Below are 26,746 nucleotides of genomic sequence, written 5' to 3'. Positions count from 1 at the left end.
TTCTTCTTTCCACTAGTATTCACTGAGTGGGTTCCCAGGTGGTTCAGTGGTAAAGAACTTGCCTGCAGTATAGGAGATGTATGTTTGATTCCTGGGTTGGGAAGATCCCCTGGAGAAGGAAATAACAACCCACTCCAGTATTCTTGCCTGGAGAATCCCATGGACAGAGGAGCCTGGCGGGCTACAGTCCATGGGGTAGCAAAGAGTGGGACGTGGATTAGAGACTAAACAACAGCAGATTCACTGAGGAGCTGCTCTGTCAGGCATTGTGCTCGGTGACAATACGATTTCCCCATCTCAGTCGTGTCATTCCCCCCGAAGCCTTAGAATAATGAGTCATCTTAGTCCTTATACATAGCCAGAACCCAGTCCAGCCCACATTCCGATCCATTGTTTTCCTTCCTTTTGGATGGCAGCCGTGTTTATTTTATCAGTAACTCCTTAGAAGATCCTGTGGCGCCAACTCCACTACAGACCTTTGTTGTCTCCTGTGTAGACTGTGCTGAAGCCTCCTATCTGATCTTCCAGTCTCTGATTTCCCAGTCCTTTGGATGACTTTGAACACTCTTTTCACATAAATTTTCCCCAAACATTACTTTCATAGTGATGTTCTTCAGCTTATAAATTGTAATCAGTGATTCTTCCTAATTACCCAGCATTTAAGATCAAGGTTTTATCTCCAGCTTCACTTTCCCACTTTCCACTCACTTCCTTCTGTTTTAGTCAACTATCTGTACTGACATCCCATCCTGTGAGCATCCCAGCCTTTATGATTTTGCCAACATCATTCCCAGTGTTGGGAAAGTCTTCACCCTTTTTTTTTTTCCCTGCCCGCAATAAATCCTGTGTATCTTTTTCTTCCTAACCATTGAGAGCCACAGCTCATGGTTCCATGTTTGATACTTATGTATTGCTTCTTTTCACTGTTAAATGTGAGAATATTTCCTCCACAAGCAAAGGATAAGTGTTCTCTTTTGGAAGTTTTCTGGCACGAAGAACCGTGTGATATACATAGTAGTTTTTTATGTCTGTATAGGATAAAATATTTAGAGAATCTCAATTTATATAGTGGACATATTGTAGGTTCTCATACAGTTTAGTACTGTCAGGGAGTACTTGCTGATCAAAAAGATAGATGACCCACTCGCAAATGAAAAGTGAATTATAACAAAGGCATTAGCAGAATCCAGCTTTACTAAAAGATTCTTTGTTCTTTGAAAACTGTTTCTTGTGTTTTCCTTGGTAATTTGGATATAAAGTATGCAATTTGGAAAGGCATGATTATAGTTATTAATCAAAATAACAGCAGTAAAAAGTGACATCTTTAGTTTTTGTTAAATGCAGCAGGAATATATTAGCAGAGAGGAAAGGCATAAATCAAAGATCTTATTTCTATATTTTTATTACTTATAATATTAAAAATTAAACCCATTTGCTTATAATCTGTGTGCTTATGATGTGGAACCTAAATTATTACTTCTTTAATAGAGCTCCAGAAGAATTCTTGTGCTTTTTAATGGTTTAATCATAAGCCTGTTTTTAAAGCTTCATTTAACCTTGAGTTTTTCCAAACCAAAATTAATGTTTTTCTTTCCATAGACTATTTCAAATAGTACAATCCCGGAAAATGCGACAAGCAGTGGAAGGTTCAAACTTGACATTCTGAAAAATAAAGCTAAGAGATCCTTAACTAGCTCCCTGGAAAATATCTTCTCAAGGGTAAGATTAAACTGAGGCTCTTCAAGATATTATGTGTTGTCTAATTACTCTGCTTCATTCTCAACTGGCTTACAGAAGATTTCCTTTAAAAAAAAAAAAACTACTAAGATAACTTTAAGTTAGTTCATACTTATTTAAAATAATCTCTCAAAATAAGTTTTATTCTCAGATCTAGATTTATTCTTATGTGTCTTCTGTCTGAATTTGAACAGTAGTCATTTAGTAGTTGAGATATATGTATAAAGAGGGGAAATAGAATATTGATGTCCAATCCTGTATGAACTTTTTATCATTTACCATTTAAAGTTATAATGGAGGTCTTTCTTTTACTGATTCTTAGGAGCTGAGAGGGAATGCTGGAAACTTTAAGCATTTCTAGATTCCATATGTATGCATTAAACATTATATTTGTCTTCCTTTTTCTGACCTACTTCACTCTGTATGATAAGCTCTAGGTTCATCTACCTCATTAGAACTGACTTAAATGCATTTCACTTTATAGCTGAGTAATACTCCATTGTGTATATCTACCACAACTTCTTTATCCTTCCTTTTTCAATGGACATTTAGATTGCTTCCATGGAAGGAAACCATCGCAATATTATAATTATCCTCCACTTAAAAATAAAATGAAAAAAATTTAGCTGTAGTTTAACAGAAATGTGTGTATTCTTCAGTGAATTTATTTATTCTGTTTAAAAATAGCATAGTGTTGATGTATGGCAAAACCAATGCAATATTATAAAGTAATTAGCCTCTAATTAAAATAAATAAACTTAAATTAAAAAAAAATAGCATAGTGATTTCTTTTCCTCTTCATTTTCATCTTCCTAAACAGTTCACTCCTGAAGCTACTAGACAAGACATAGCAAGGTATATGTCTTGGGTCTGTAAGGCAGAGGAGACACAGTGGCCCAGGGCAGGGAGACAGCCTGAATGGGTGCTGTATGTGGTGGCGGGGGTGGGTGTCCCAATGCAGCGTGCAGAAACCAGAGTGTGGTGAGGAGGCTGTCAGCCTGTGGGGGCAGTCTGGTTTCTACAAGTGGAGCATGAGCAGGTGAAGAGGGTGCCCCGAAGCAGGATGGCTCAGTGCAGGGTGTCAGAGGCAGAGTGGAGGGGAGAAAGCATTCCAGGTGCCCAGTACAAGGATGGTGCCTTGTGTGGGGCGGCTGGAGCTGGGTGGGGTGAGGAGAGGGTGAGGTGCCAATTGTGCGGATTGGTTACATACAGGGAACTGACCAAATATGTAAATGTTGAAGGATAGTGGGATTCTGGGAGAAGGGAATTACAAAGTTAAAAGGGGAGAGGGAATTAGAATGAATTCTGCTGCTGTTGAATTCAACTCAGAGATAGCGGTATGGACACCTTGAAGGATTCCAGTGGTGACATCTGAGACAATTTAAGCGTCAGAATAGTTGACGGCGACAGACAGTAGCCTGTTGTATAACAGGAAGGTACTAAGGCGCTTAGTCGCCCACTTGTGTCCGACTCTCAGTGACTGCATGGCCTGCAGCCTGCCAGGCCCCTCTGTCCATGGAATTCTTCAGGCAAGAATGCTAGAGTGGGTATCCATTTCCTGTATGAAAGGAAACTGAGTCTATTCGGATGTGAAAAATAAATTGACAACTTGATCATTATCAGGATATTTACTGGATAGAATGAATACTTAGTAATTACAAAGGGGAAAATAGTAACTTTATGATGAAAAAGGCTGACAGGCACCTTGACAAATGGAACGTCATCAACAATGGACAAAATTAAAATCCTGTGCTACAAAGAATACAGAAGCACTTCTGTGGTATTCCTGCCAGAGGGGCAATGCTTGAATCTAATCATAAGGAAACATCAACAAACCCACTTTGAGATACAGTCTACAAAATAACTACCTGTTATCTTCCAAAGTGTTAAGGGCAGGAAAGTCAACGCAGTAGTACATTGGACAGTGACTTCTGATGTCTGGTATTCTTATTTTTATTTCTCTGCTAGAACTCAAAATCCTTTATGGGTATTTCTATTAATGATGGAGAGTCTTCTAATTTTAACAAAAGCCCTACAGCAATCATGGTCATCTGACAATGCTGTTATTTTATGAGCAGAAAACAGAACCTAGGAAAAAGCCTCTAGAAGATTTATCAGAAGTGTGTTAATGTAACTTCTCATAAAACTTCCTTATCTCCTTGTCTTCAACATTTATAAATCAGTTAGGTTCTTTCTTTCTCTCTCAGTCCTTCCCTCTCTCTTCTCCCTCTCTCCCATGTGTTTAGTGAGAATTTTAGTAGACTGATCATTTATGGGGTGGTCAGGGATCTGAATTCAAGATCTTGCCCAAGCACGTTTTATATTTATGACTTTGGACAAATTATTTACCTTTCTAAACAGTTTTTTCTCCACTTGTGAAATGGGAAAACATTTCCCATCCATTCTGATTGAGCCCATTGCCGTGAGGATGAAATGTCAGAATGTTGGGAAAATGTCACACTGTGGATATGAGGTGGTACATACAGCAGTGGTCAGTCCTGGAACCTGTCATTGGCAAATGACACAAGGGTATTATCCTACCGAGTACCTTGGCATTCCGCACAGTACTTACGTGACGGACTTTGAAGTGCCGCTCCATAGCCTCGATCAGCTGTAATGAATTTCCAGCCAGGGCACTGCCAGTCTATTCTGGTCAAGGTGGATACTGTAGCTTTTGTGTCCCAAAGTGCTGCCAAATGCCATAAATTATGTGACCTAACAAGGTCTTACTTGCAACATATGCAGAAGAATGGACTTCTTGGAAAGGCTGGCAGCTAACCATGTTGTTTCAGAGGTTACATAGAAAATGGGTTTTGCCTACTTCTAAAACTTGTCAGTTTATTTTTTTTCTCTCTGAGTGATACAGTAGAAAGTTGACCCTCCAGTCATAGTTTGGCTCATAATTGCTGCTATTTTTAAATGCTGGAATATTTCATTTAATGAACGATAGCTGTTTATGAAATAGGATACATTTTCAAAATGCTTTAAAGCTCAGTTCATAAACAATTAAAAAGTGAGTCCAAAGGAAAAGGCTTGACACATGTGTTACTAAATCATAATGTAGTAAAACTGAAAAAGCTATCTGTTCAAAAATGAGATGATGGAGTCTTGTATTCTTGTTGTTTGTCTGTTGCTTTTTCTCAAATTGAAGTTTTTCAAAAGAGGAATATTTACTAGTATATTATTATTCTAAAAGAGAGCTATTAATATAAAGTGTGAGTTGGGAAAAAGTCCTTATTTTATGTTTTCTTCAGAGTAATAGCCATTGTCCTTATTTGTTAAAATGTGTGAGTTAACAATTGTGGTAAATTGTAAAGTAAGTTTATTTTTCTTTGTGTTTAAGAAAAATTTGTGGATGAAACACTCCTACAAGTAATATGTGTGACAATGTTTTTTTAACAATGGAAATGGTTTGATGTCCATCTGAATGCTTTCTCTATTGTGAGCAAATAGCCTAAAATAACCAGGCCAGTTGACATATAAGTAGCAGCTAAAAAAATAGCAGAAAGCGACATGGCCCATTTTTCTTGCCCACAAACTCAAACCCCATGATTTATCAGCCACATGTATAGTTTATCATGTTATAGTATAGAACCGAAGAACTGAAAGAGCCTTGATCAAATTCTAGGACATTTATAAAATCACACAGCTAATGTAGGCTAATTGGTTTTATTTGTAATTTTACTTTTCACAAAGCTCTATCTTTAGGAAATAGTATTGAGCTCAAGAGCCTCACTTTAAAGTTGTCCTCCCTGAATTCAAATTGCTCCTCAGTCTTTAAACTGTGTAAATGTTGGCTACTTCAGCTACCAGAACTTCAGTCTCCTTATCTATAAAGTTGAGCCAAATTAAGTATCTACCTCATTAGAACTGTTGTGGGGATTAATGAGGTAATGCCTGATAGAATACTTTACATAATACCTGGCACATGGTAAGCATTTGGTAATATTAGATGCAGCTATTAGTTTTATGATTGATATAGCTGGTATTGACAGAGCCACCAGAGATAGAAAACTATAATTGATATATACACACACATATATATGTGATATATATACATATGAGAATAAGTATTGCTTCTATGAAACAAGATGGGCTACCATAAATACAAAGAGTCAGTTAAGAACAGGATAGAACTTTTATAACTTTCTGATAGTGAACATAAAAAGAGAAATTCAATAGAAGACAATGAAACTAAGTTGAAAAAAATCTTCCAGAAAGTAAAGCAAAATGAGAAAGAAATGGAAAATAAGAGAACAATGTAAACAGTTAAAGAATCTGTCTGGAGGTCCAAAAGCCAAGGGGTAGGAGTTCCAGAAAGAAAATACATGCAGAAATTTTCATAGAAATCATTGAAAAAATTTCTCAGAGCTAATGGACATGTTTCAAAATTTAATGGACTCAGGAAATACACAATAGAAAGACTGAACAAAGCCATGCCAAGGCAATTCATTGTGAAATTTCATAATGCCCAAGGTTAAGCTTAGATTCTGCTCCATAGAGAAATAACAGGGTCGTACGGGTCAGGTCACAATGACATTAGACTTCTGTACCAGAAGACACTTGAGCACTGCTGACATAGCCTGAAGGAATGTTTCCAAGCAGAACTGTATATTCAGCACAACTATTAGTGTAGTATAAATAAAGAACAAAGGCATTTACAGACATATGTTGATACATTTAAAAAAATACTTCCCAGTCTCCCTTTCTCAGAAAGCACCTGGAATCTGTTCTGCTAAAATGAAGAAGTAAGCTGAACAAGAGGAAGACATGGCCCAGGGAAACAGAATTTTCAACATAGGATAGCATCAAAGGAAATTTCTAGCTTGATAGTGAAGGAGAATACTGGAAACAGCTATTTGGCAAACCTGAATTTCTACCAGTCCAGACTGGGACAGGAAGACAGAAGTCTCAAAAATGGCTTGCTCAAAGAAAAAGAAAAAATGTGATTGACGCATTATGTGATGGATGCCCATAATGTGGTTTGTTGGTGCTGCTGCCTCAGTTGTGTCCGGCTCTCTGCGACCTTATGGACGGTAGCTCTCCAGGCTCCTCTGTCCGTGGATTCTCCAGGCAAGAATACTAGAGTGGTAGCCTTTCCCTCCTCCAGGGGATCTTTCCGACCCAGGGATTGAACCCATGTCCTTTGCATCTCCTACACTGGCAGCCGAGTTACTTACGGCCAGCACCACCTGGGAAGCCCTGATGGTGATAAATAAATGATAAACAAATAAATTAGTAATAAATTAGTGATTACTCAGGTAGTTATGGGACTTACCTGGTGGCTCAGATGGTAAAGAATCTGCCCACGATGCAGGAGACCTGGGTTCAGTCCCTGGGTCGGGAAGATCCCCTGGAGAAGGGAATGGCTATGCACTCCAGTATTCTTGCCTGGAGAATTCCATGGACAGAGGAGCCTGGTGGACTACAGTCAATGGCATTGCAAAGAGTCGGACACGACTGAATGACTAACACTTTTCACTCGTTTCAGGTGATTCCCTGAAAAACAAATTGTACAAGATGTTAGTTGTATTAATAGTGAAATATGTATGTAGCTCAGGTGCAGACAATATTTACAAGGTCTAAAAATCTAAGAACCAAGTATTAGTTTAACTGAAACTTGTGATCTAAGTTTACTGGGAAAAGAAGGGAAGAGAGAATTGTGTATGGTGATGGGTAATGAAGGAGTGATGTTGAAGCTGAAACTCCAATACTTTGGCCACCTGATGTGACGAGCTGACTCATTTGAAAAAACGCTGATGCTGGGAAAGATTGAAGGCAGGAGGAGAAGGGGACTACAGAGGATGAGATGGTTAGATGGCATCACTGACTCAATGGACATGAGTTTGGGTAAGCTCCGGGAGTTGGCGATGGACAGGGAGGCCTGGTATGCTGCGGTTCATGCAGTTGCAAAGAGTTGGACATGACTGAACTGACTGACTGAATGAAGTTAGAACTAAAGTCTCATCTTCCAGAGTAGGAGGTCAATAGATAGTGCCTGAAGCTCCAATACTTTGGCCACCTGATGCGAACAGCTGACTCACCGGAAAAAACCCTGATGCTGGGAAAGATTGAAGACAGGAGGAGAAGGGGACGACAGAGGATGAGATTGTTGGAAGGTACCACCAATTCAATGGTGAGGGATAGAGAAGCCTGGTGTGCTTGGGGGTTGCAAGTCCATGGGGTTGCAAAGAGTTGGACACAACTTGACGACTGGACAACAAAAGCATTAAAATGAACAACAGAAGCATTAACATAAATTTAATTTCAAGTGCTTACTTTTGAAGAATGGGATTCAGTGTATGAGAGACGGATCTGGTGATTGTCATTTATCGTTATAAGTTTTGTAGTACAGTTTGACTTTTTTTTTGGTTGTGCTGGGTCTTCGTTGAAGCACATGGAGGCTTCTACAATTGTGGCACGTGGGTTTAGATGCCCCTTGGCATTGTGGATCTTGGTTCCCCAACTGGGCATCAAACTTGCATCCCTGGCATTGGAAGGTGAATTCTTAACCACTAGACCACCAGGGAAGTCCCTAGTTTGACTTTTGAAGCTTTGTGTAGGTATTACTTTGATTAAAAATTAAAGTGAAGCTTAATGCCTTTTCCCTCCCCACCAAATGAAACCCAAGAATGTTTGGAGACAGTCTTTAATGTAGAGCACTATAAAAATATTGGGTGTTTTTTCATTGTGCAGAGTCACTGTCACACCGACTTGATGTATTTCTAGTTACTCTTTTCAGAACTTTCTGATGTATTTTAGAGTTATGTAGAACTTCTTAGTCTGCTATTTTGTCTCCTAAGACCTTCTATGTGATGTGGCTCCCAACCAGCCTTTCCGTCTTCTTTCCTTCAATACTTGGCTTCAGTTTCTTCCTATGTAAAGTGAGGGAAATAGATGAGATGATCTCTTTGGTTCTTTTCTTAGATCATCTGTGAAATCCATATGAAGGGACTGTGTAAAAAGAAAGTAAAGAACCAATCCACCAATACCGAAGCAGACTTTTATCTGGTCTTCTGGAGAGAAGTGCTTTCCTGAAGTAGTTTTGTTTTATGGAATAATGAATGAAGATAAATCCATACATTTTAGGATGTGTTTTCTTTTTTTAACCTGTGCTTATTATCATCCTATAATGTAAGTTATGATCTAGCTTATAGGGAGCTGTATGTAATAAGCCATTTTCTTTATAACTGTTGTGGTTTGCTGTGCTTTACTTTCCACGTGTGTTTACCTCTTTGTGACATCATGTTCATGGAACTCTCTCATCTTATATGTGAATAAGTTTAACCCTGTAACCAAAGCCACTTCAGTAGCTTGGTCTGAGTATTTGGTTATCTGATGGCTGATTTATAAATAATGGAAATAGATGGTGAACAGTTCTGTTTACCATGCTGGAATGGCTGTTAATCAGTTCAGTTCAGTTCAGCTCAGTTGTCAGTCATGTCCAACTCTTTTGCGACCCCATGGACTGCAGCATACCCGTCTTTCCTGTCTGTCACCAGCTCCCAGAGCTTATTCAAACTCATGTCCGAGTCAGTGATGCCATCCAACCATCTCATCCTCTGTTGTCCCCTTCTTCTCCCACCTTCATACTTTCCCAGCATCAGGATCTTTGCCAATGAGTCAGTGCTTTGCATCAGGTGGCCAAAATATTGGAGTTTCAGCTTCAGCATCAGTTCTTCCAATGAACACCCAGGACTGATCTCCCTTTAGGATTGACTGGTTGGATCTCCTTGCAGTCCAAGGGACTCTCAAGAGTCTTCTCCAACACCACAGTTCAAAAGCATCAGTTCTTCAGTGCTCAGTGTTCTTTATAGTCCAACTCTCACATCCATATGACTACTGGAAAAACCAAAGCTTTGACTAGACGGACCTTTGTTGGCAAAGGAATGTCTCTGCTTTTTAATATGCTGTTTAGGTTGGTCATAACTTTTCTTCCAAGCAGCAAGCGCCTTTTAATTTCCTGGCTGCAGTCACTATCTGCAGTGATTTTGGAGCCCCCCAAAATAAAGTCTCTCACTGTTTCCATTGTTTCCCCATCTATTTTCCATGAAGTGATGGGACCAGATGCCATGATCTTAGTTTTCTGAATGTTGAGTTTTAAGCCAACTTTTTCACTCTCCTCTTTTCACTTTCAAGAGGCTCTTTAGTTCTTCCTTGCTTTCTGCCATAAGGGTGATGTCATCTGCATATCTGAGGTTATTGATATTTCTCCCGGCAGTCTTGATTCCAGCTTGTGCTTCATCCAGTCTGGCATTTCTCATGATGTACTCTGTATGTAAGTTAAATAAGAAGGGTGACAGTATACAGCCTTGTCGAACTCCTTTCCCAGTTTGGAACCAGTCTGTTGTTCCATGTCCTGTTCTAACTGTTGCTTCTTAACTTGCTATACAGATTTCTCAGGAGGCAAGTCAGGTGGTCTGGTATTCCCATCTCTTTTAAGAATTTTCTACAGTTTGTTGTGATCCACACAGTCAAAGGCTTTGGCATAGTCAATAAGGAAGAAGTAGATGTTTTTCTGTAACTCTCTTGCTTTTCCAATGATCCAGCGGATATTGGCAATTTGATCGCTGGTTCCTCTGCCTTTTCTAAATCCAGCTTGAACATCTGGAAGTTCATGGTTCACATACTGTTGAAGCCTGGCTTGGAGAATTTTGAGCATTACTTTGCTAGCATGTGAGATGAGTGAAATTGTGCAGTAGTTTGAGCATTCTTTGGCATTGCCTTTCTTGGGGATTGAAACAAAAACTGACCTTTTCCAGTCCTGTGGCCACTACTGCATTTCCAAATTTGCTGGCATATTGAGTGCAGCACTTTCACAGCATCATCTTTTAGAATTTGAAATAGCTCAACTGGAATTCCATCACCTCCACTAGCTTTGTTGATAGTGATGCTTTCTAAGGCCCACTTGACCTCTCATTCTAGAATGTCTGGCTCTAGGTGAGTGATCACACCATCGTGATTATCTGGGTCATGAAGATTTTTTCTGTATAGTTCTTCTGTGTATTCTTGTCACCTCTTCTTAATATTTTCTGCTTCTGTTAGATCCATATCATTTCTGTCCTTTATTGTGCCCATTTTTGCATGAAATGTTCCCCTGGTATCTCTAATTTTCTTGAAGAGATCTCTGGTCTTTTCCATTCTATTGTTTTCCTCTATTTCTTTGCATTAATTACTGAGGAAGGCTTTCTTATCTATCTCTCCTTGCTATTCTTTGGAACTCTGAATTCAAATGGGTATATTTTTCCTTTTCTCTGTTGCCTTTCACTTCTTTTCTTTTCTCAGCTATTTGTAAGGCTTCCTTAGACAACCATTTTGCCTTTTCACATTTCTTTTTCTTGGGGATGGTCTTGATCCCTGCCTCCTGTACAGTGTCAGGAACCTCAGTCCATAGTTCTTCGGCACTCTATCAGATCTAATCCCTTGAATCTATCTGTCACTTCCACTGTATAATCGTAAGGGATTTGATTCAGATCATACCTGAATGGTCTAGTGGTTTTCCTTACTTTCTTCAACTTCAGTCTAAATTTGGCAATAAGGAGCTTGTGATCTGAGCCACAGTCAGCTCCCGGTTTTGTTTCTGCTAACTGTATAGAGCCTCTCCATCTTTGGCTGCAAAGCATATAATTAATCTGATTTCAGTATTGACCATCTGGTGATGTCCATGTGTAGAGTCTTCTCTTGTGTTGTTGGAAGAGGGTGTTTGCTATGACCAGTGCTGCCAACAAATTTGAGTGAACCCCCAAAAGATGAATTTCATACTAACACAAACAGACAGCTGCCTTTTATAATTTCAAAGTAAAAATTCAAACCGTGTGAATGATTTAATTTTACTCTTCACACAGGGAGCTAACAGAATGAGAGGTCGGCTTGGAAGTGTGGACAGCTTTGAACGATCCAACAGTGTTGCTTCAGAGAAGGTATGCACGTGGAGTTCTCCTTTTTTTCCTGCTGTTTCAACTTGGCAAAAACAAACACTAATATGGTATTATGCCTGGTTAGTTATTTTGTTATGAGTCCTTCATGACTTCTAAAAAATAACTCATGAGCCTTTATTATTTCAAAGAAGATTCTGTATATTAGCTCCTTTCTGTCAACTAAAAAAAGATCTACAACTTGAGAGTTGTGAGTTAAGTTTTATTTGGGGCAAAATGAGAACTGCAGCCTGGGAGGCAGCATCTCAGATAGCTGTGAGAGACTGCTCCAAAGCAGCAGTGGGGGAAAGACAATATAAGGTTTTGGTGAAGGGGGAGTTCAATACCATAAGCACTGAGCCACAAAAGGGTTTTACAAAAGGGTTTTTGTTAGTCAGGAGGATCTGATGTCACCATGAAGGGATTTAGTGCTTCTCTAGATATGAGGAGATGCAAGGATTGAGATAATAAAATCTGTTCCTAAAAACATCCAACTATCTAAAGACCTGTCCCACCAGATTCCCTGGAGCACAGAGTGCCTCACTCCACTATGGACTCCCTCAGGGGCTGTTGAAGGTCAACAGCTGTAGCAACATGGAGTTCAATCTCCCTCTGTTGTCCCCTTCTCCTCCTGCCCCCAATCCCTCCCAAGCATCAGGGTCTTTTCCAATGAGTCAACTCTTCGCATGAGGTGGCCAAAATACTGGAGTTTCAGCTTTAGCATCAGTCCTTCCAATGAACACCCAGTACTAATCTCCTTTAGAATGGACTGGTTGGATCTCCTTGCAGTACAAGGGACTCTCAAGAGTCTTCTCCAGCACCACAGTTCAAAAGTATCAATTCTTCAGTGCTCAGCTTTCTTCACAGTCCAACTCTCACATCCATACATGACCACAGGAAAAACCATGGCCTTGACCAGATGGACCTTTGTTGGCAAAGTAATATCTCTGCTTTTGAATATGCTATCTAGGTTGGTCATAACTTTCCTTCCAAGGAGTAAGCGTCCTTTAGTTTCATGGCTGCAGTCACCATCTGCAGTGATGTTAAGGCTTAGATATGGTCAATTACACCCTCCAACCCCATTGAAGGCACATGCACGCACACGCACACACACAAAAGCTGCTAAATGGTCATACTAGTAGAATACAAATCTTTGACCCACTGGGGTCATACCAGAGATAGGTTGGTTGGGGTTACCTCTAATTTGTTAACATGTATGACCTTAAATTCATGGGAATCCCTGGTTACACCTTCGTATCCATCCCAGTAGATGTCAAGGCCATAAATTAGTACCACAAATCCACTGAGTTCCATACCAATCACTCTCTCTAAGGGTAATAACAGGCATAGTTCATAAAGTACTCAGCCTTGTCTCATAATTACTAGATTGATCATTTTTAGTGTGATTTAACCATTCCCAACATAGAGGAGCCTTTAAACTTAAATGACCATAGCCTGGTATTAACCATGAATTTAAGGTCATACATCTGAGATGCTGCCTCCTGGGCTGCAGTCCTCATTTTGCCCCAAATAAAACTTAATTCACAACTCTCAAGTTGTACATCTTTTTTTAGTCGACATTTCTATCTGTTCAACTGAAGCTTTCTCTTGGTGGGACAGAACACAGTTTTGGCTGACTAACTCTGTTTTCTCAGGCTTTTGACTGTTTGGAGATAGTATATTTTGGGGAACAGTATTTGACAACTATTGATCCAAAGCCATAGAAAAAGGAACCCTATAATTACTGTACTTATAGGGTGATCTTTTGTTCTCTCCTCATATTACTTCCCCCTCCCCTATGTTTAACCCTTTTAACTGCAACATTAGGCTCTTCTTTATCTCATAGGCAATTCTCACTAGGTTTGGTTTCCTGTTTCCTGTAACATGTAACCTGAGGCAGATGCAACCTATTTGTTTTTAATGGAAAAATACTAAAATATTTTCACTAAACTTTTTGTGGGTAGAATTGAGGACAGTTATGAGTCCATGAGCCCTAACCCATGTTTATCAAGCTACAGATTTCTACAGCAGAGCCCGTTCTGGAGAGTATAAACAGCATACTTGTCTAAATTGAAAGATTTATGTTGTCCACCCATGCAGTATGAGAGGCATTCCGGCATAGCTCACTTTTCATTCATTTCCTGTTTTTCATGTCTTTAAAATTTTTTTTACCTCAGGGACCACGTAGTTAGATAGAAACATCCACTGTGAGGGAGGATACTTAACAGGCTTTATTTTATTTTCCTGACGTCTTTGCCATGAGACTTGGACCCTTAAGCGTTGTTATATTGTTTGACAGTACAGGAAGCGTGCAACTGAGATGTCACGGAAATCAGTAGATATATGAATACAGACTCCACCCTCTTTTGGTCAGGATCTCTTTTCATCTTTCTGGTAACAAGAAGAGTATAGTAGCTTTGTAGCATTTTACCATAAGGGGTGAGAGGGAAGAATACCTTTTCTTATCATCCCTTTCACTTTCTGGCCTATCTTTACGGATGCTGTCTTACAGCTGCTTATCAGAAGAAATGGGCTGTGGTGATAGTGATTAGGCTTCAGCATGGATTGAGTAAAAAAAAAAAAAAAACACAACAGTTTCTCATGACTCAGGAGGCAGAAGAGACACTCTGTCCCTTTTGAGCTGTGTCTGAACAGGTCTGCCATGATCCATGTAGGAAAGAAAGGCCTGACTTCTTGCGTTTCAGGACTACTCGCCAGGAGACTCTCCGCCAGGGACCCCGCCAGCTTCCCCCCTGTCCTCAGCTTGGCACACGTTCCCTGAGGAGGATTCCGACTCCCCGCAGTTTCGAAGACGGGCCCACACATTCAGCCACCCACCTTCAAGCACGAAGAGGAAGCTGAATTTGCAGGATGGGAAGGCCCATGGGGTTCGCTCCCCTCTTCTGAGGCAGAGCTCCAGTGAGCAGTGCAGGTAAGTCCAAACCTCTCTCCAGAAACTGGAACCAAATTCCCCTGTCCCTGTTCTGACCACTGTGGAGTCGAGAGCTTTTGTGACTTCCTGCTCTAGCCAGTATTTAGTTTTCAGGGAGACCAGAAAAATAAATTAAATTATCAAAACCTTCATCACCAAGGGAAGCAGGCAAGCTTTAAGGCATCCCCAAAAGAGCAGGGTTCAGACATTTTAGATGCAAGTATTTTTTTTCCTAGAAAAAATGGAGAATACAAGATATCATGCCATTGTTTTATCTGAAAAACCTGCTGACAATACATGTTCCTCAGTGTCTCCTTGATGAAGGTGTTCATGAAGCAGCAAATTCGAAAATAACATAGCTGAGCTTCCTGTAAGCTTACAATGAAAAACACAAGGGTTGAAAAGAAGCACTCATTACCTTTCTACATGGGGTCAAATTTGGCTGTTATTTAATTTCATAAAAAATTATCACCAAATGTGAACAGTGTTAAAATTGTATCTAGAATAAAATGATGTTTATAGAGAAGAATGCATATACTGTAATTGACATGAGCATCTATTAGAAATTATCTCACATGATGTTTAGGAAATACTTTAACAAAATAATTTAGCATTTGATAACAGATAATAAAATTTGCAATTATAGAATGATTATACTTCTTACTGTGTAGTACAAGTCAGAATTTATATCCTAGGACTAATTTTGTTTCTCTTCTTTACCTGTGAGTTTGGTTTAGGAAATAGTTTGATGGGGATTCCAGTCAGAGGGGAAAAAATAAAATCAGAACTCTTAAGTAAAAAAGAAGATTGATTTTTAAATTAATTGCTATTAAATTTACCAGCATATCTTTTAAAAATATAATTGAATCCTAATTTTTTAAAATAATTTCATATTATAAATAAGATATTTAAGATATATAAAAATAGTAGAACTAATTATCCTCAGATTTTTCTTTTATGAAAAAGAACTAAGTATTCATGTATATAGCAAGCATTTTTTATGATCATTTATATTTACCCAAGGCATTAAGTATCTTTTTCCAGGAAAAGTTATTTTCAATAATTTAAAATATTAAAGGATAAATGGTGTCTATATTTTCTTATGTTTTCCACATTTTGTAATGTATATACTCAAAGAATTTCTGTCAATATGAGAAGATGCTATTTATATCATGGTAAAAATTTGCTATGAAAAGAATCTTCTGGAAAAAAATCTTTGTAGGCCACTTAAGGATTCAGATAAAACCATGGCTGCACAATTCTACAGGCTGCAAGAAAGAACATGGACATTAACATTCATTAAGCCAAAGGTATTCTGATGACTCCCAACAACCAAACATGTTGTTCTTAAATTTTTAGAAGCGTTTATATCTTTAAAATAATTAAGTCTTTGAACTACTGATAATCAGTTTTTCCTTCTGGAGCTTGTTTCCTGTAATTATTTGTGCTTTCCTACTTTTTCCCCTTGAAGTATCTTTTGCAAGTCAAAATAAACACTTTCTGTCCTAAAATTGTTAAGAGCATTTTAGAGACAAACACATTTGCTGAGAAACACTGCATAGATGAGGAATTCAGTTTGTGAAACAATGAACCGGGTCATCATCATCTAATAGAGAACTGCATGCATATAAATTTTTTCCATATAAATTCAACTTTGATTACATTAATAGCAAGAACCTGTGTATATGCTATTTCATAGTGAATGAAGATTGTTCCAGAATATAACTTAAGACGAATTTGCTGTATTTTCTGTACTCAGCATCCTTCCACCAGCTCGGCGCATGCACAAGGAGTGTAATTCTTCCTCCAGTCTTCCAAGTCTTCACACTTCCTTCTCTGCCCCTTCCTTCACTGCCCCCCCTTTCTTGAAAAGCTTTTACCAGAATTCAGGTAGACTATCCCCACAGTATGAGAATGAAATCAGGTGAGATCAGTGTCCTCTGTTTGCAAAGCAACCTTTCTGCAGTGATATACTGATATGTTACTAAAAAGTGGCTAATTGATTTGAGTGACATGAATGCATCTGTGTGTTGTGCCTGTTCTAACCAGTTTCTAATATATTGGCTCCAGTTCCAATTAATTTGAAGAAAACCTTTACAAACAAGTGTTTCAAAGCTTTTTGATGACATGATTATCTTACTTTGGGGACTATATTTTTGTACTCTTTGTGTGTTTCTTTGCCTTGGGCCCCACAGTCGGAGCTTTATTTTGTTTGGGGTAAGACCTATGCAAATATATACTAAGCAAACCTCCCCGATCATGTTTCTCTCTTTTTTTCATTTTTAGCTTCTCTGGACATATAAAGCCACTTATTTAAACAGCTGTACTAAAGTAATGGATATTATATATTTTTATTATTAAATATATAGAATATTTCCTAGGTGTTTCACTGGTTTTTCAATGACATAGACTTACTTTTCTGAATCTGAGCATAAGTCACATAATGGCTACAGGATCATATTGATAACAACTCCTTCTGGCAGCATGAGGGATCTCTTGAATTATGTAGATGTTCAGTTTTGTTTTTGTCCCCAGTATTGAAAATGCGTAACCTATTAAATCTTGTTCCTTACTGTTATAACTACACAAAATTAAGTGTGGTGATTTTTTGAGAATTACCATTAGATAATTTTTGAAATTCTGAATTCTTACTGATCTTGCAGATTCTCAATAGGATATTCTAACCTTTGGAAAGCAGTGGATTAAGCTGGAAATTCTCAAGGGGTTGTTGTTGGCTTAGAATTTTCTGAGATTCATTTTTATTTTTACGTGTAGCTTAAGCCATCCTTTTTTTTATTACTGTATAATATTCCATTTAATACATCACAATTTATCCATTCTCTTGCTAATGGATATTTGGGTTGTTTCTATTTTTTGATAATTGATAATTCTTGCAGTCAAGGAGAGGGATACATGCTGTCAACCAGCCGGTGTGCCACTAAAATCTTCTTGGGTGTTCTTTTGGCCTCCTTTCTTTTAGACATAGGGAATTCAAAAAGTTAGTATAATTAGGCAATGTGCATTAACTTGTTAAACTATAATAACCCTTGAATTATCTCTGAATGTCTTTTGTCCATGTATGTTAAGCTGTTTTCATCCCAAGGCAGGCAATTAATATTGGATTAATAAAATTTTGAATCTGAACTGTCCTTTGAGTTAGTACAAAATTATGCCAAAATATTGAATTTCTATTGAAGAAAGTTGACAAAGAATTGATTTCAAAAGGTTTTTACAGGCTCAACCTTATGTGAGAAGAATAACACCATAAAAATTGCATTATGTATATGGAATATGCAATGAATTTAGAGAACTGATAGTTTAGATAATTGAGAACCGAGAAAACATTTTACACATGTTAACATTAAAAATTTCAGTCTACCTCAGCTCTATAGTTCTACCTATTGATAAGAATACAGCACTTTCAGTGACACCCGTTTTCAGGTTCCTGCTGTTATATTAAAGAGAACATCTAGAGAATTCCTGTTTTCTTCCAGAAACAGAACCACGTCTGAAGGTGACAGTTAGGGACAGCCACCAAGAAGGTCAAGGATTAGCTGTGAATAGGTTAGAGAGTACAAAAGCAGTGACTATAAAAGATTATCATAGTTGTTAATTTCGGCTGAGGTGTGTGTATTATTCTTGTGCCAAGCTTCGCTTAGCCCACTACACCTCATTCTAATAGGAGCGTATTGAAGTCAGAGGGCAAATATTTAATTTTGCATTGAAAAAAATGTACCTCCTTGTGGTGATCTTCTTTTAAATGCTATATTTAGGCATGTGGAGAACTTTTAAGTTTATGGGATCATTAAAAACATCCTGTCTTCTGAAATGTGTAGTGTTTTCTTGGTTCTGAGGAATTCTAAAAAATCAGAGAGCACGTTCTGGTATGTTTTTGTTTCCTTTTTGTACAGTGTTTTGTAATTTGACAGCTTAGAATCAATAGGCCAAAAAGACACTTAAAATTTCATGAAAGATTATGCCAGTTGTAAGCATCTGGCTCCATGGATTATCACAATGAACATCCCACATCACCCCCACTCAGTCAACACATGGAATGCTGCCAGCACCCTGGCAGCTCCTCCCATTTTCCCACCCAATCTCTACCCCTCATCCTGACCTCAGATACTATAGTTTAGTTTTGCCTGGTTTTGAACTTTCTATAAATGGATTGATACAGCATAAATTCTTTTATATCTGGCTTTTTCCACTGAATAATGGTTTATGAGCTGTATTCTTTTATGTGTACTTCAGTTTATTCATTTGTATTGCTGAATAGTATTTCATTTACTACATCACAATTCATTCCTTTTCCGGTGGACATGGAGGTTATTTCTAGTTTTTTGTTTTTTATAGAGTACTCTCCCTGGATAGGGGTTTCCCAGGTGACTCAGTGGTAAAAAATCTGCCTGCAAATGCAGGAGATGCAGGAGACATGGATTCTGTCCCTGGGTCAAAAAGATATCCTGGAGGAGGAAATGGCAACCCATTCCAGTATTTGTGCCTGGAGAATTTCACGGACACGGGATCCCGGTGGGCTACCATCCATGGGATCACAGAGTGTTGGACACCACTGAGTGACTGAGCATGCATGCACACTCCCTGGATATTATCCATGTCTACATTGGTACATACTTGTGCATTGTTAGTAGCTATCTACACAGTAGCAAAGTTGTTGGACAGAATTCACTCTTAATAGGTTTATTTCAATTAGTCAGTCACTTTGACATAAATTTACTACAGCCTTGGAGAGAGATTTTTTTTAATTAGTATTAGAAAATAGCTTAGATTTACAGGAAAATGCAAAACTATTAGGGAGAACTGTTAAACCTTTATCCAGATTCATCCATTTTTAACATTTGCCACATTTGCTTTATCATTCTGTTTCCATGTATACATGCATATGTATATGCATATATATTTTGTTATTCTAAGCCATTTGTGAGTAGATTGCAGATAACATGTCCCTTTACTCTGAATCCTTCAGTGTGTGTTTGCTAAGAATGAAGATATTCAAGACTGTGGCTTTAAGCCAGGAATTTCTGAACTCTACATCTCTCATTATCACTGGTTTCAGAGAAAACATCATATGCTCACAATTACCATGATATCTGCAGCTATTCAAAATAGAAAGAAAGAGGTCCATAAAACTATGTAATATAATTTTCATTTGGGTAGCTCATATCTTATTAGAGGCATAGTGTGGATCTATAAATATTCATATTTAAGTAAAGTATAGAGTAGGTTAGTTAGCAAATACTATTTAAAGAGCATGATCATTTGAAATTTGAAATTCAGATAGGCATCCTTCTCCAGGACCACTATTTTGAATTATTAAAAACATGTAGATTATTGTTGTTAAGCAGGCTGAGAAAAAGAAACCAAGATACTTTGAATATCATGGTTTACTTAGTAGTAGGTTCATTTGTATAACAGTGAAATGCTAAAGGAAAGGGAGTACATATATGTTTCGTTTTACCTTACTTCAAGTTAATTCTTAAAAATTCGATGTTATTTCATTGTGTAGTAGCTGAAATATAATTATGCATAATCTGATGGTATATTTACATAACATCCATTTAGCAAATATAATATATCCTTTTATAAACAAACATCTGTTTCCTCTTATTGTTGCTTCTCAGCTTTTGTGCCTATATTTGAAAAATTTGTATTGAAATTCACTGGTCAAATGATAGTCATTACATCTGCTTCTAAAACTTTTCAGCGACAAAATAGGTTTTTGCTGACAAGTACTTTGTGGTATAGTTTGGTTCTATAGTTTTCTCATATTATCTGATAAGAAAATAGTGTAATTACTCATGGTACAATATTGAAATTATTTGTACTTTATTGATGTCTTATGGGAATGCCTTTTTATTCTAAATCCTGGTTTTGGACATCACTCTTTTCCTGTGCTAATTCCGTTCCTTGTTTTCCTGTGGTACTAGACAAGACACTGCTTCAGAATCAAGGTGATTAGAGGTCTAAATATTTTCATTTACTAATTTATTAATTCTTCCAACTGATTATTACCATTCACTTAAAAAATCAGTTTTGGCTGTCTTCTCCATGCATGGCATCCTTCCAGTGATGTGAAGGGTATATAGTAGGGGAAAAATGACTCCTGGTGTAATCAAAGATTATGAATGATCATATAAAAGATTGATTGTAAACAAATCCTGTTTCTACTCTATTCCACATTGACATTTCCTTAGGACTCTGCTGTGGCCCTCAGTAGAGATTAATTCAAATTTGAAACTAATGGAAGTAAATGAATTTGCTAGTTTGGAGGTACATATGTACATTTAAGGAGTCTATTTCAAATCCCAAGTAGATGCAGAAATAAGAATCCTAAAAGAAATCAAATCTGATTTTCACTGAAAAATATTCTTAGTCTATTTCTGTTCATCTTAATTGCTGACACATGGGTTACTTTGAGACACTGCTGAGGCCTTCCAGACCTCCCCCCTGGGCTGGACACAGGAAAACACCTACTTCCTTTTTATGGAAGTCTGACCACATCTGTGATGACATTTCTTCCTCCTGACACACACGCTTTTTGTGGTAAATGTCCAGAATCACTGCTGAACAGCTTAACTGAAAATGATTATTCTTTCCTAGTTTCTGTGCTTTGCTTATGTCACAAGCCCAGTGGAAAACATATGTTCCTGTCTTCCTGTTGGGGTCACTTACATTTAGATTTCTTTCTAATGGGAGTTAAAATCCAGTATAAAAGATTGGGCTAGCATGAGATGTTCAAAGAAAAAAAATTATTTGGGGCCACATTGATAAGATAAAAAGTGACTGAGACTTGTAATTGACCTACATTTTTTAATGGTTGCATGTAAGACCATTTCAGTAATATTTCTTATCTACTTCCAAAAGCCTAACAGAAATGTTAAGATTTTCTGTGTCCTTCTAGAAGGTTCTACTATAGGCATGGAACTAGGTCTGTGTTTTACCTTAGTGGTCATCTGGCCTATTATTTTATATATGGTTAGACTGAACCCCAGAAATGTTTAATATCTTGCTTGATATAATTTATGTAAAATTAAGTTATAAGAATGTGAGTAAGCAAATGAGCTCCCTAGAGATATTTTAAATTCCAATGCAAAGAACATAATTAAAATTTTTTTTCATTTAGTATAGAGTTTAGGAAATAAAATTCTTTGTTCTTGTTCTTTTTTTGTTTTACACATTGATGAATCTATCTCATTTGATTCAGCTTAATTGATTTCCACTTGATTAGCTTATTCTTAGTTTTATTTAATTAGTAAAGATATTCCATAGGATAATAGATGGGTACCCAGTTGAAACCAGGGCTTACATAAGCTATTAGTCCACCTAAAGTAATTATGAATTAAATTGTACTATGAGCCTTGTGGGAAAAACTCTCAAATTGCAACACTGTGTTATTCCATGCAGCCTTTCTTGAGGCATTTGCAAAGAGAAAGCCTTTTCAGATTTCTGTTAAGTGGTTTTCTTTTTGTTGTTATTGTTTAGTGGATTAGTTGTGTCCAACTCTTTTGCGACCCCATGACCTACCGGGATCCTCTGTCTATGGGATTTCTCAGGCAAGAATACTGGAGTAGGTTGCCATTTCCTTCTCGAATATATGTTGGTATATATATTAATGTGTTTTCTATTTGATCCTCCTATTTTAAAATAAAAAAGTGTTTACATTTTGAAATCCAGTGGTTTCAAAAGAAAACGAAGTGAGACATTTTACATAAATGAACACATAATATAATAATACTCTGTAATAATGTAAAATGACATTATTCCATTAAAAAAAAAAGGAAAGAGAAGTACTGACCTGAAGACTTAATGCTAATTACAAACTGATTTTTTACCCGAGAAATACAGGGGAACCTGGGAGTCCCGACAGCTTTATCTTTATGAACCAATACGGCTTTGTCTGAACTAATGCAAAGGGTATTTACCTTGACATAGTAAACTACAAAGCCTAAGTGCCTGGATTCTGGATTGCCCGGGTTTGAATCCTGACTCCCCCACTATATCCCTGAGACTGTGGGCAAATGACTTAGCTTCTTTCTGCCTCAGTTTTCTCACTAAAAACAGGAATTGTAATACCATCTACCCCATAAAGTTGCTGTGAGGTTGAAATGAGTTCATACTTATGAAATGCCTTGAAGAGTGCCTGGCACATTTTAAGTTTTTAGGATTTTAAGTTTTAGATATTATGAAATTTTCAAATAAGCGAGCTGATATAAGGGTACATTATGCACCAGTTTTATAACCTATTCCCCCAAAATTGTATATTTTACAGACAATAATGAAAATGACATGAGTTCTTCACAATTGTACTTTTAGTACTACCCAGACACTTGCTATGTTATTAACACGGAATTTGAAAAGATCTTTTTAATTCCAGCATTAAAATACAAAAGTTTCAGAATCCCTTTGCTTTGGTTTATTCTAATTTTGTTATTATATATACTAAGCATTAAAAGAAATTACTATTTATTGAACACTTATCCCGTGAGGCCTTGAAATTGTTGCTTTTACATAAGTCACTTAGCTTCCTAGGATTAACTTATAAATTGGATACTCTTAGGTCAATGTGTTACTATCTGGAAAAAAAAAGCCTTATGTTTTTTATTATGTATTGTCATTGTTAGTACCTACCATTGACACCTTAGTCTGTGCTTTTGGGAAATGAAGCTATTAGAACTTTTTGCCAGAAAAACTTGAAAATCATGACTATCAACAAAAGATTTTAAGAAGGTAGATCTTTTATTTATTCCTGACCTGTCAAGGAATTTATTCCTGACAAGCCAAGCCAACATGAGTTTGATTAAACTCCGGGAGATAGTGAAGACCAGTCCATGGGGTCACAAAGAGCTGGAGACTACCGAGTAACTGAACAACAACAGCAATATCAATGTATTCCACAGATATTTGTTGAGTTTGTTGTTCAGTTGCTAAGTCGTGTCCAATTCTTTGTGACCTTGTGGACCATGGCACGCCAAGCTCCTCTGTCCATAAAATTTACCAGGCAAGAATACAGGAGTGGTTTGCCATTTCCTTCTCCACAGGGTCTTCCTGCCCCAGAGATTGAACCCGTGTCTCTTGCATTGGCAGGTGGGTTCTTTACCACTGAGCCACCAGGGAAACCCCTTTGGTTGAGTGCTTACCATTAATTACCAGTTGCTATACTAGGAGCTAGAAATACATCCTTGAGTTGGGCATTTAACACATAACTGCCAAACAGTTACACAAATAGTGTTATACAAATGAAGATACAGGGTACGGTTAAGAATGTTTTTTAGGATATAGCTATTACAAAGAATGAATTATAGTTCCCAAAAGGAAAATATTGAATTAAGGCTTTCCAAAGGGGAAGTAAAGGTGGTCATATCCAGTCGGTATTACAGAGAGTGGTGAACTGTGGACACAAATTAAGGTTATAACATTATCCAGGATACATAACAAAATGGGCTTGACTCTACTGGGATGTGCGTCAGCTACTTTCTGAAGTATCATGTCACTTGCATGTCACTTGCTGTCTGTGAAGTAGCTCAAAAGTAGGTCTTTTTCCTAACCTTAATTTACCTAATCTAGAAAGATAGATCAAGATTAGAAACAACTGAATGACCCGATAACTGTGAGTATGGATATGCAAAGTAAATACAAATACTACAGACAAGGGCTGACTGGGTTTTCTGAATTCTGATTGTCTCAGCCTTAGGGAGTTCCTCTGAGTATGTTAGTGAGGTGGTGGCTTTTCTAGCTGAGTTTCATTTCTGCACTAACACTGCTTGGTTCCATCAGAAATTTCGCACCTTCACTTGTTGGAATCACCACATGCAAATATTGTTCATCATTCTCTTAGGAAGCTCAGAGACTTTAAAATGTAAAACAGCAAAATATTCCCACCACCATGAGTGGCAACAGTTATTGCATGGTGTTTCAGCTGCTAACATAATTGGTCTCAAAAGTTAAGTTTGAGTCATAATGACCTTCTAAAAAAAAAATGACCTTTTCCTGCAGATAGCCCCAGCAGAATTTAGAGTACTCTTTTCTAGAAAATGAAATTCTTAGAGCAGACCAGCATTACTGTATGTTCATATTACCAAGCATTAAGGTAGAAAGATGTGACATCCCCAACTGCCTACCTCACCCCTGCTCCCCTAAGAAAGTTAAGGAAGGTGATTCTGGGGTCAAATAATTAAAGCAAGTTAGGGAATTTCTGTATACTATTTGCCTTTGGTGAGTCACAGTGCATGCCTGCATATTATGGTCTCTAAGAAGTCCTGCTCTAAAGAAATCTGTTTAGTATTTTAAAATGCAACCTATCCAGTTGATTTGGCCACACTTTTTTCTTTAGTATCACTTAGCAGTAATCCCAAGGTTGACTGTCCTGTCTGTCTTCAGGTTACTTTCTATCATGATCCAACTATTGGTGGTTAATACTTAGAGATGAATTGTAATAGTTACAGGCAACTAGAAGCTATTTTATCAGTCCGTTCTATAAAAGCTATAAGAAAAGCTCTTTATGATCTTTTAATAAAGTATTTACAATGTTTAGAATATACTACTTATTAAAATTCTTTCAGCAAATGATGAGGTCATTAGTTAAGCAGCCTTTGCTCCTCTGTATAAGCGCTCCTATTGCTCAGGATAGAACTTGGAATGGTTGGCTCCTATGGAAAGAGTAGAAACAGGTGAGCTTCTGATAGGTGGGCTGTGCCTGGACTGCACCTGTCCCGGGATGTCGTGGCCTGGGTGATCCGTGTGCCTCGCGATGCATCGCTCCATGTTGCCTGTGGCTTGTGCTTGCCCCTGGTAGAACTTGTGAATGGCTTGTGCTACCATTTTGTTATGAAAGATCACGTTATGCGGTTTCCTTTACAAGTTATCTATTTCTGTGCTTTCCACAGTGATGGAGAGGGGAGAAAAAGGACCTCGTCCACCTGCAGCAATGAATCCCTAAACGCTGGAGGAACCCCCGTCACTCCTCGCCGAGTTTCCTGGCGGCAGCGCATCTTCCTCAGGGTTGCTTCGCCCATGAGGAAATCTCCCTCAGCGATGCAGCAGGGTTCGTTCGCCAGTCACTTACCCCTCACTACTATCGTAGACTCAGAAATGGAAGGGGTGCTTTTTGTACAAAGAGAATTAAGTGATTACGGTAGAGAAGTAACGTCTCTATTTTACATCCGAGCTAGTGGATATCGAGATAGTCACGTATCATTAGAACCTGTTAGACATACAGTGAATGCTGTTGAATGAAGGAAGGAAGGAAGGAAGGAAGGAATGAATGAATTTCCAAAACCTGTTTGGGGGCTTACTTCATCATGCAGAGGGAACTAGAGTAGTGATAGAAAAGAAGTCAGAGATCTTTTTATTTTTGGAAAAGCAGCATTTTTTACGAGTCACACATAAAGTCACATAGAAACACTGAACGATAAAGAAGTGGATGTAGGTACGCTCCGTAGACATCAGCCAGCAGAGAGCTCCTGCAGCTCTCTTTCCATATTAGACCTATAAGAAATTAAAGCGAAATATACAAGGGGGCGAAGTAAGTGTAACAAGGAACAGAAAGATTTAACAATGATGAGAATACTAAAATAACACTAAAGAGAATTTGAGAGAGAAAGGAATAAATAACTTTCATGGGAGATTTTAACATACTCCTCTCTGAAAATTAAATCTAAAGAAATTAAACATAGATAATATTTGAGAAACACAATTGAACAAGCTTGATCTGATATTTGTATAGAACCTTGTCACCTATAGAGAAAATTTATTTATTTTCAGCACACATGGAATAGTTGTAAAAATTATTTATGTAATTGGCTGTAAAGATTTTTAAATGAATTCTAGATAATCTTGATTATTCATACTATATCCTCTGATCACACTGCAGAAGGAAGAAAGGAAGGAAAGGAGGAAAGGAAGAGGAAGAATTAGAGGGTAACTAAAAAATGTCATGTGTTTAGAAACGGAAAACTGTTTTCCTAGAAACAAGAAGGAAGAAAATATGATTGGATCCCTATGTGTCAAAATTGAGTGGTATTTAGAGGGCAGTTCTAAAACCAAGAAAGCAAAAAGTTTTAAATTCATACAGTAAGATTTTTAAAAAATTATTAAGGAAGTAAATAATAAGAGTAGTGAAGTGATGTTGCTCAGTTGTGTCCGACTC

At 37.7% G+C, this 26,746-nt stretch overlaps 1 protein-coding gene across 9 annotated transcripts in view; it reads left to right on the top strand.

Annotated features, from left to right (window-relative positions):
• Positions 1–26,746, top strand: part of TBC1D4 (TBC1 domain family member 4) — a 210,008-nt gene that overhangs the window by 151,422 nt on the left and 31,840 nt on the right. For 5 of the 9 annotated variants that reach the window (XM_027557689.1, XM_027557697.1, XM_027557698.1 and 2 more), the window contains exons 8-13: positions 1,600–1,719; positions 11,583–11,657; positions 14,357–14,583; positions 16,343–16,507; positions 20,529–20,552; positions 25,485–25,642. In XM_027557689.1, the coding sequence (XP_027413490.1) occupies positions 1,600–1,719; positions 11,583–11,657; positions 14,357–14,583; positions 16,343–16,507; positions 20,529–20,552; positions 25,485–25,642 (769 nt within the window). The remainder of the gene's footprint in view (positions 1–1,599; positions 1,720–11,582; positions 11,658–14,356; positions 14,584–16,342; positions 16,508–20,528; positions 20,553–25,484; positions 25,643–26,746) is intronic. The other 4 variants (XM_027557693.1, XM_027557696.1, XM_027557691.1 and 1 more) reach the window with 3 other exon arrangements.

Source organism: Bos indicus x Bos taurus, chromosome 12 (genome assembly GCF_003369695.1).
Source record: "Bos indicus x Bos taurus breed Angus x Brahman F1 hybrid chromosome 12, Bos_hybrid_MaternalHap_v2.0, whole genome shotgun sequence".
Taxonomy (NCBI): Eukaryota; Metazoa; Chordata; class Mammalia; order Artiodactyla; family Bovidae; genus Bos; species Bos indicus x Bos taurus.
The sequence above is the reverse complement of the archived record's forward strand: the minus strand, read 5'-3'. Positions and strand labels throughout refer to the sequence as shown.